The following is an 11,013-nucleotide window of genomic DNA, read 5'->3' as shown; positions in this document are numbered from 1 at the left end:
CCACCACCAGTGTGCAGCATCCACTTGGATGATGCGACGGCAGCCACAGGACAACGGTGCCAGCGCACTCACCACAAACCAGCTACAGGTGGAGAGGAGAGAGAGTCATAGAGCCAATCAAGTGGATGGGGATTATTAGGAGGCCATGATTGACAAGGGCCAGTGGAGGGAATTTGGCCAGGACGCCGGGGTTTCACCCCTACTCTTTACGATGAGTGCCATGGGATTTTTAATGACCACAGAGAGTCAGGACCTTGGTTTAACGTCTCATCCGAAAGACGATGCTTTTTGACAGTATAGTGTCCCCGTCACTACACTGGGGCATTAGGACCCACACTGACTGCAGGGTGAGCACCCCCTGCTGGCCTCACTAACACCTCTTCCAACAGCAACCTAGTTTTCCCAGGAGGTCTCCCATCCAGGTACTAACCAGGCTCAACCCTGCTTAGCTTCAGTGGGCAACCAGTCTTGGGCTGCAGGGTGATATGACTTTTTATTCATCATCCTTAAAAAAGCATCACAAGTTCCAAAAAATATATTAAGCAGCACAACTGTTTCCAACATTAATAAATCAGCATATTAGAATGATTTCTGAAGGATCATGTGACACTAAAGACTTTTCCACCACAGGAATAAACTATTTTAAAGTAATTTAACTATTTTAAAGTATATTAAAACAGAAAACCGTTTTATAAACCGCATAAGAGCATAAATAAAATTCCTTCAGATTTAAAACGGTAGTGTATATATGACTGGTTTATTGATGTGTTTTACCTGTTTGGTGGTAGTTGTTTGGACGCTGGTTGTGTTTCCTATGCTCTCTTTATAAGACAGCAGAATGCTGCGGATTTTATACACCACCTGATATATTTCAATCAGCACCTCACAGGGCTCATATCTGCAGTCAAACACACACAAACACACACACACACACACACACACACACACACACACACACACACACACGCGCGCGCATTAATGGACTGTTTAACCTATTGGTTCATCCTGGCTGCTGCTGCAGAAGGTTGATCTGGATATTCATGACTGTCGATTCATATTCACTAAACTCTCACAAATGAGTCATTATGGCTGAGGAATTTATCATGTGAGATTTCTCACAGTACAGAGAGAGACAGGCACTGACACTTTAATATTCACATACAGAGTCATTCTTTAAATAGAGCATATATTCATTAAGTCTGGGTCAATTAAAGAGTTCATTACACTATGGCAGAAGGGAGACGTGGGAAGACAAAGGTTTTCAAGAGATCTAGGTAAAGAGAGATAGAATGAGGGCGAAGTGTGGATCTCACTCACTTATCCTGCCAGTAGGCTTCATGAAGGCCGGCATGTTTGAGCAGAGCGGCCAAACTACAGCGACACGCCGTCTCTAACAGAGAGTCTCCCACTGATCCACTATTGTCCCAGTCTGCATAAAAACACACATGTGAAGGTCAATACTTAGACAGGTACATGATGATCGTTCACAGTTCTTGTGGTGCAAATAAAATCAGGTAATTCTGCCAATAGTTATAGGCATAGATTTGTATAGGTAGATTCCACCTTCCAGCTACGAATGAGGGATCTATGTATTATTCTATGGTCATAGGAACTATGAAAATGTTCCTCTGGTGCAAAACTCACTTTTCTAAGTATCTGGTACCAAAAAAGTATGTAAATAAATGTCTTGCAATATTTTTTACCTTCTTTTCATATTCTACACACATAAACAAATCCTGCCCCTCTCTTACCTCGACTCGCCGCATACTCCTTCATCTTCCTCCAGAGGGCACTGGCAGGTTCTCGCAGTGAGCCAAGAGCGAGTTCCACTAATGTTGTGTTCTCTTCTGACAGCAGCAGCTCGGCTAGTCTCACGTCTCCACAACCCATGAACACGGCCTCAGTCAGCCAACCCATTGCCCAGTCTATAGGATAACATACACAGATGAGTATTTATTTTTCTGTATTTATGTGTGTTTATAACACACAACATAAACAATAAGCTGCTGCCTCCTGGTGGCAGGTCATTACCCAGCTGTTCAAAGTCTATCTCCAGCCCATTTCTCAGGAGAGGGTTACACAGCCAGAACTCTGCTGTCTTCTCCTGGATGGAAGGGGGTGGGCCCTGAAGCATACCTCCCAGGCATCGGCCAATGGCAAGAGCTACAGACCTCTCCAGGTCTAGTAGCCACGCCCAGTCTTCTGGCTCTGGCACTGTGATTGGCTCAGAGGTTTCAGATGCTTCTGCAATAGAAAGTACATTTAGATTTACATTTAGTCATTTAGCAGACTCTTTTATCCAAAGCGACTTTCAAATGAGGACAACAGAAGCAATCAAAACCAACAAAAGAACAATTATATGCAAGTGCTATGACAAGTCTCGGTTAGCCTAGTAAAAGTAGGAGTGTGCAATTGGCAGTACTGTGTCTATCATGATGATCTGTCATTTGTTAATGATTAAGTTGTTTTTGAACCGTTTAAATGTCAAACAATGCATTAAGGTATTCGGAACGTTTTCCAAGAATGACAGAAATACATAATTCTGGTCCTTACCATCTGAAGTTCCTTCCAGCTCCATGTCCTCCAGGTGCGCAGTGTTGGGCAGGTAACAGTTGAGCTCATTGAGATGTTCAAGCAGAGTGAGCAGGTGAGGAAGGAGGGGTTTGACCACAGCCAATGGCAGCAGGAGCAGAGAGTACATCACCTGACACAGCAGACTCCCCGCCACCGAACCAAACAGCACAGCTATAGAGAAACACATATAACTCAATACACTGGGTCTGGTTGGATCACAGGGTGGCTACCATGATTGGAGGAATGGAAGGCAAGATAAATGGATGGAATAACAGATGGACGGAGGGATAGACGGAGGGATGAACGGATGGATGGATGGATGACTACATGAATGAATAATAGAATTGATGAACAAAAGGATGGATGGACAAATAGCTGAACAAGTGAATACCTCTGTAAATGTATGGATGGATGGACTGATAGATGGATGGATGGATGGATGGCTACGTAAATAGAGGGATGGATAAACAGAAGGATGGATGGATGGACAAATGGATAACTACATAAATGAATGGATGGACTAATAGATTAATGGATGGATGGCTACGTAAATAGATGGAGGGACTGATAGAGAGATGGATGGACTAATGGATCGATGGACGGATGAACGGGAGACTACATAAACGGATGGAGGGATGGATAGATGAACAAATAGCTGGACAAATGGATAACCACATAATGGATGAATGGATGAATGGCTATATAAATAGATGGATGAGAAATGGATGGACTAATGGATGGATGGATGGATGAATGAATGAGAGACACTATAAATGGATGGAGTGATTGATCATTAAAAATATCACAAAAGCTTTCCATTTCAAATAAATGCTGTTATTTTAAACTTCTTATACATCAAAGAATCATAAAAAAAATTATGTGGTTACCACAAAAATATTTTCATATTTTCAATATTGATAATGTTTCTTGAGCACCAAATCAGCTTATTAGAATGATTTCTGAAGGATCATGTGACACTGAAGACTGGAGTAATGATGCTGAAATTTCAGCTTTGTCATCACAAGAATATAACATTTTAAAATATATTAAAATAGAAAACAGTCATTTTAAATTGTAATAATATTTCACAATATTACTGTATTTTTGATCAAATAAATGCAGTCTTGGTCTGTCAAAAATGACAAGAAAAAAACAGTAATGTATATTATAAGTTATTATATTCAATAAGTATTAAATATACTGTCAATTATACATTATTTAATATTATAATCTTATATATTAATTCTTAATTATATATTACAAATTATAATATCAACAAATTAAAAAAAACAAAAGTCCAAAAGAGGCCCAAGATGTACAGAAGATTGTACAACTGTTGGAACTGACTGTATAGAACCCGATGCTGAGCAGCAAGGTCTTCAGTAGCACTTCAGCCAGGTGGAGTTGGTCTGGAGATTCTGAGCCAGAGCTAGCACTTCCTGTGGGGCGGTCAGGGGTGGGCGGCAGTGCCAGACCTGCGCTCAACTCCCCAGGTGAGCTGTATCCCAGCAGGGACGCCACGTGACTCTGTTCCTGCAGGCTGTTCAGCACCATGTCCAGCTGTAGACGCTGTAATAGTAATATCACAGAATTATTAGAGGAACAGCAGGGGTTTCTCAGCAAATATTGATATATGTGCCAGACTTTAATATTGTTGCGTTTGCGTACCTGTCCTTTAGAGAGGCTTTCCCAGCTCTCTGGACCCTGTGGTAACAGCGAGTGCAGCAGCTCCGTTCTCTCCCTGAGAGGAGGCAGCAACAGAGACGCTCCCATAGAGAGCGTGGTCATTACCGCCTCAACACACAAACAAAAATTAATTAATATGGTGTTGGAATGACTCATATGCTGGCATTCTGACGATGATTCAGTCAAAAAGTTACACTGTACTCTTGAAGGTTGTGAAAAGTCATGTACCCTGCAAACTCCCTCAAAAAGAAAACCGAGCCAACAGATTCCATCATCTTAAGAGTTTTTAACATGTGGGCGGAACGCCAGCAAGCATTCTGATTGGCTGGAGTTGTTTACTGTTTTGTACTGGATGGAGTGATTGATGAACAGAAGGATGGATAGATGAACAAATAGCTGGACAAATGGATAATACTACATGGATGGATGGATGGATGGATGGACGGATAGATTGATTATGAATGGCTACATGGATGGATGGATGGATGAATGGGAGACTACATAAACTGATGGAGGGATGGATGAACAGAAGGATGGATGGACAAATAGCTGGACAAATGGATAACCACATAAATGAATGAATGGTTACATAAATAGATGGTTGGAGAAATGGATGGACTAATGGATGGATGGATGGACGCATGGATGGGAGACTATATAAATGGATGGAGGGATTGACGAACAGAAGGATGGATAGATGAACAAATAGCTGGACAAATGGATAATACTACATGGATGGATGGATGGATAAATAGATTGACAGATGGGGGATGGATGGATGATTATAGATGGATGGATGGATGGATGGATGAATGATGGTTAAATGGACAAAGGGACAGATGGATGGATAAACTGATGAATGGGGATGGAGAGATGGATGGATGGCTACATAAATAGACAAAGGTATACAGTAGATGGGGGGATGGACAGAAGGGTACTTTAAAGGAGGGATAGGTGGTCAGAAGGTTGGATCGATGGATGAACAAATAAACAGAAAATGGACAACTACATAAATGGATGTATGGATGGAGAGATGGAAGGATGGATGTAATGATGGATTGATAGGGATATGCATGGCCGAATTACTGCATGGACGCATGGATGGCTGCATACATGGATGGGTGGGTTGAAAAATGAACAGCTAGATGGATGGATGGATAAATGAAGGGAGTGACAGACAGATGGCTGGATGCATGGATGGTTAGTTGGATGGATGGATGGCACATAATGCGTGTTCTTACTGTGTAGTTTCTTGATGACGTGTTTGTCCAGTGTGCTCTCCTCCAGCAGAATGGTGGATCTCCTGAAGGTCTCGGCTGCGTAAGGCACCAGCAGGCACAGGTGCTTATGGAGCAGCACCACGCTACTGTCATCCTACACAACAACCAAACACTTATTATGCAGAACGCCTCCGGGTTCTGGAACAAGAATTTTTGACTAAACATGCTCACACAACAGTATTTTATTGCTTAAAACTACAATGCATAACCACTGCAACTGGCAGCATGTGGGAGCTATCATATGGAGTGGGTTTTAACAGGAAATGTGTCATTGTTGTACCTCAGAGCCTGTGTGGATGTAGCAGTGGGCCAGCAGGTGTCTGTGAAGGGCTGACAGCAGGTGGTGGAAGTGTGATGGAGCCTCCGTCTGTTTCTGGGACTGACTGAACCGCTGTTTATCACTGTTCTTCTCCAGTTCGCCAAACGCACACTCCTGCATGAACAAACAGGGAACAGAGTGAACATGTTATGATTTGTGTTTTGATTTTTCTAAAATATATCACACATTAAATTCCTTTTATAAATTTTATTTTTCATTTAATATACGTAATTAAATACAACAAAACATCTCAGTTGATTGGCTTTTCCTACAAGGAAGCAGACAGAGAGCATTAGAAACAGGTTTACATTTTTGCATACATAAATTATTATTAAATTAAATTAGTATTATCATACGCTACCATTCAAAACTTTTGGAGTAAGTACGATTTTTTTTAAATCTTGTTCAGCATGGATGCATTAAAATTATCAAATTACTGTAAAAACATTAAAAATATCACAAAAGCTTTCCATTTCAAATAAATGCTGTTATTTTAAACTTCTTATACATCAAAGAATCATAAAAAAAATTATGTGGTTACCACAAAAATATTTTCATATTTTCAATATTGATTCCCTCAAAAAGAAAACCGAGCCAACAGATTCCATCATCTTAAGAGTTTTTAACATGTGGGCGGAACGCCAGCAAGCATTCTGATTGGCTGGAGTTGTTTACTGTTTTGTACTGTTGCCAGAAATTATAGATTGTACAGTGTTTTTTTTTTTATAAAAACAAAAAAAAATCAGTTTTGAGCCTTAAAAATGCTGTATGGAAACAAATAAATTTTTGTACCTACAATAAACACATATAATACTCCGTTTACTTCAGGCAGAAAAAAATATATTTAAAAGTAGGCTAAAATGTAATAAAATATGCAATTTATTATGTTTAATAAAAGAGTCACAGTAGCATTCACAATGGCTACCATTTCTATTTTGCACCAATTCCCCTCAAAAACAGCTGTTTTGTTCTCTTGAACAATGTTCTTCATTCACAAATTATTTTCACTTTTATTTATTTATTTATTGCAATATTTCATTGTCATGCATAAATTAAATTAGCAGCTTGGATGAAAACACAGCTACTGACAAATAACATATGCCTTTGCCAAGTATAATTTGCCAAAGAGCACAATAAATCACATAATGAAACAGAAATTCATAACTATTCAGCACCTTCTGCAAGCTTTGTTTCTTCAAATTTAAATTTAAGGAAAAATTTAACTACCGTTCAAAAGTTTGGGGTTATTATGATTTTAGAAAGAAGTCTCGTATGCTCACCAAGGCTGCATTTATTTAAAAATACAGTAAAAGAGTAATCTAGCTAAATATTATTATAATTTAAAATACCTCTTTCCTATTTTAATATATTTTAAAAATATATAATTTATTCCTGTAATGGCAAAGCTACATTTGGAGCTCTAGAAACATTTCTTATTATTATTATCAATGTTGAAAACAGTCAAAGAAAACAGCTGCTTAATATTATTGTGAAAGCTGTGATGCATTTTATGATGATTCTTTGATGAATAGAACGTTTTAAAAAAACAGCATTTTTTTTAAACAGAAATCTTTTGTAAATTTGAAATGTCTTTACTGTAACTTTCATCAATTTAATGCTTTCTTGATAAAAAAAAAAACCTTTTAAACATTGTAATAATTCTATATGTAAATTGTAAATATATGCAAATTATTCAGAACTGTGCAAAACCAATAACTGTAAGCAATACTGAATTAGCATATAATGCAGAAAAAGTACAACTAAAACACACTGAAGCCCAGTGTTTCACAGCAGACCTGTTGTATGGAGTCTGGTACATTAGAGTCGATGAGTCTGAAGAGCAGGTTCCTGAGGGGCTGACCCTGAGCGCCCAGCACTGTGGCCCCCGTTCCTCCTGCGTGGGCCAACGACAGGTGGATGGACAAGAGTTTCATACACAACAACACGAACTGGTGATGTTCCCTGGAGAAGAAACAGAGAGGACAAGAGTGAGAAGTTTAAAGATGAGAAGTCTAGAATGACCTTTACCGAGTGTCAGGCCATATGCTGCTCTGACCCCATCCCTGTGGGCATGGAGATGGTTATGAGCTTGTGCCAGATACCCCTGCGGCTGTGTATGTGTGACATTCCTGCTATATGAGTGTCTTTCAGCAGCTGACATTGACACAGATAAACCAGAATTTGTGCTTGCCTATACAAAAACTCTCTGCCACAATGCTAGGTAGTTGCTAGGGCACTGCTATGCAGTTATTTAGCTGCTATGGTGGTTGCTATGTAGTGACTTGAGAGAAAAGTAAAAAGCTGAAGCAGAAACTTAGAGGTTGGAGGAGTAAATAAAAAATATTATTAAAATAATAGTTAACGTTTTCTGGAAGCTTCCATATAATGGGATCAAGACATTTGACGCACACTCTCTCTTTCTTTGGAGATACTGGTGCAGAATTAAACGTTCTGACCTCAAGGTCAACATACATCAGTAACCATCTTGAGGCCTCAGCAGGAAAAGATCTACAATATTATATAATCTGTATGACAGCTCTTATGTAATCTTGCAGTTGACAGATGTAAACTACTGACATCTGACATTGCAAATGTCTACGAATCGGATTGGCATGTCTGAAGCATCCATCCATAGTATGAAATGGCATTTTATTCTCCATTTTATAAAGTATAACAGACATTTTTAATATTATAATAAATAAAATCTAATTAGAAAAATTCTTAAATTAAAAAGAAACTTATATAAACTTAAATATATTTCAATTTCTCACCCTGCATCTATCCACATACCTACCTATCAAAGAACAAGATTTGCTTTTAAAACAGCAATATCTGACACTCTGTGCCTCTATAAATACACATTATACTGTACATATGTTTGATTAATCGTTTGTGGTGCAAATCACAATCCATCATTTGTAAATCTGGGTGGGTTGGTGCTAGGTTCTTACCTCTTAGAGGGGAAAGGTGCAGGTGGTGTGTCCCCACTGATACTATCACAGTAACGCTCCAGGAAACTGCGCAGGTACGTAAACGTGCTCTCCTCCAGATCCACACAAAACGGCCTGTGCCAAGCCACCAGCTGCCTGCCAGCACACAAACACACATCGATAATTCACACTCAGTCCTGTCAGGAAAACAAAGCAACTGAACAGCTGTGAATAATGGAAAATGTAAATGCGATTGTATTAACACATTAGCGGTAGAACTCACGCCTGATAGAGCAATATGGGGTTTGATTTGCATAATGGTGCTGTTTCCTGTAGACTCAAACTCATTTAAGGACAAATTGGTTTTGGTTTTGGTTTAGATCAGGAAGAGGGGGCTTTTTATTCCATTTGCATTATCCATAAGCAATGAGAGATGCAGATAATGAAATACCAAACATGCATTGTGGAAAAGCCATCAAATCTCAACTAATGAACACAGTTTTCTGTCTCTTCTCACCTGTCAGTGGGAACCGCTGTCCAGGCCAGGCTGTGGGAGGTGCCTGCAGTAATCTGCTGTATTGACACCCCTTCTAAACCAATCACTTTCTTGGGTTTGGTGACTGGCGTTGAGGTATGGCCCTGCCCACACTGCCCCATGGCATTGTTGCCCCAAGCAAACACCTCGTTTTCTGTACCACAAACCAATGAAATTACTCAAGCATTTTCTTAGAATAAACTAAATGCAGCATCGATCTGAAAATCCCATTTCAGTAAATAACTTAAATTTCAGTCTCTTGCTGATACAAAGCTATCAGATGACTATTTCAGAAAACTTGGAATATAGCGCACAAGTTGTATAGACTACTTTTATGGTGTCTTTTTTTCTTTTCCAAATGTTCTGTTTGGAATTACATGAGGGTGAGTAAATAATGAAAATTATAAATGTTTTTGGTAAATATTCCTATAATCCTTAGTGTTGTTATGGTTAACAACAACAAATGAATTTTTAAAAAATTGTCTTGAATTGAAATAAAGCTGAAACAAAATAAACATTGTCTTGGCAACTAACTGAAATAAATAAGTTTAGGTACTTAAATTCCTAAAAGTTAAACTAAAATAAAAAAAAATTAAAGCTATATAGAAATATTTTAAAAAGAATAAAATAAGAAGGACAACATTTATTAAACGTAAACAAATATTAAAATAAAAATAAATGCTCATTTAAAATATGAATGAATACTAGAATAATATAATCAAATAAGAATAAAATACTATAACAAAATAAAATTAATATATAATAATATCAGATAAGAATGAAATAGCACTGATCAACAATTAATTTCTATAAAATGTTCTATAATGTTTCTATAAAATTAATTTCTATAAAATAATTTGATGCAATTTAATGCTAGGTAATTTAATGCAATGCATTTTTTATGTAAATTAATTTAAATATGCAGTGTCAAACTCTGTAGACTTACTTTAGGAAAATAAAAAAAAGCTTGTCTAAAAATTTTGAAGAGAACGAAGTTGCCACAATCAGTATCAGAGCAGAAATTATCTTTTTAAGTTTCTTTTTACATTTTTATTTAATACTATTTTCTCATCTCCTCTTCCCATTTTGTTTCTCCATCTCTCTTACCATGAGACAAAGCGAGACAGTGGCTGTCTCCACAGGAAATGTCTATGATTTTTGTGATACTGAGGTCCTCGATCAGGCGAGGTCTGAGTGAGGTGGTTTCAGATGAGCCGCAGCCAAGACACGAGCCGCAGCCCCAAGCAAACACCTGCATCACACACAGGAAAACACAGAGACATGAGAATTTATATGGGTGTATAACGGTACATATTTGCTCAGCAATATACGTGAGATTGTGTATACCTGGCCAGCAGATGTCAACGCCAGTGACGACTGGCTCCCAGCACACACTTTTCTGATAATGAAGCCATGTAGGGCTTCTATCACTTTAGGCCTGTACACACGGTTTGTGTCCCCATGTCCCAGTTTACCTGCAACACAACACAGAGTTTACATTTACAGAACTGCCTCTAACATGGATAATAGTAATTTAAGGTGTCAAATTCAGAGGCCGTGTTTGCACTTGTTTCAACTACTGGCTCTATATTTTGCCTTCTGAAAACACTTTGCGAAACAGCTTTATTTCAAACAGGTTTGAGCCTGTCAGCAGATGTTATGTCTGATAGTGCTACAATACAGAGCAGA

At 38.5% G+C, this 11,013-nt stretch overlaps 1 protein-coding gene across 1 annotated transcript in view; it reads right to left on the bottom strand.

Annotated features, from left to right (window-relative positions):
* LOC107565391 (probable E3 ubiquitin-protein ligase HERC1) overlaps nt 1–11,013 on the bottom strand; it is an 85,822-nt gene that overhangs the window by 57,174 nt on the left and 17,635 nt on the right. Inside the window, exons 5-16 of the mRNA XM_016250615.1 lie at nt 10,672–10,799; nt 10,432–10,576; nt 9,307–9,478; nt 8,811–8,945; nt 7,656–7,821; nt 4,243–4,368; nt 3,906–4,143; nt 2,554–2,745; nt 2,032–2,244; nt 1,752–1,925; nt 1,318–1,429; nt 775–898 (exon numbers count right to left, since the gene is read on the bottom strand). Of these exons, the coding sequence (XP_016106101.1) occupies nt 775–898; nt 1,318–1,429; nt 1,752–1,925; nt 2,032–2,244; nt 2,554–2,745; nt 3,906–4,143; nt 4,243–4,368; nt 7,656–7,821; nt 8,811–8,945; nt 9,307–9,478; nt 10,432–10,576; nt 10,672–10,799 (1,925 nt within the window). The remainder of the gene's footprint in view (nt 1–774; nt 899–1,317; nt 1,430–1,751; nt 1,926–2,031; nt 2,245–2,553; nt 2,746–3,905; nt 4,144–4,242; nt 4,369–7,655; nt 7,822–8,810; nt 8,946–9,306; nt 9,479–10,431; nt 10,577–10,671; nt 10,800–11,013) is intronic.

Source organism: Sinocyclocheilus grahami, unplaced genomic scaffold (assembly GCF_001515645.1).
Source record: "Sinocyclocheilus grahami isolate Dianchi unplaced genomic scaffold, SAMN03320097.WGS_v1.1 scaffold999.1, whole genome shotgun sequence".
Lineage (NCBI taxonomy): Eukaryota > Metazoa > Chordata > Actinopteri > Cypriniformes > Cyprinidae > Sinocyclocheilus > Sinocyclocheilus grahami.
This window is presented reverse-complemented; position numbering and strand designations above follow the sequence as displayed.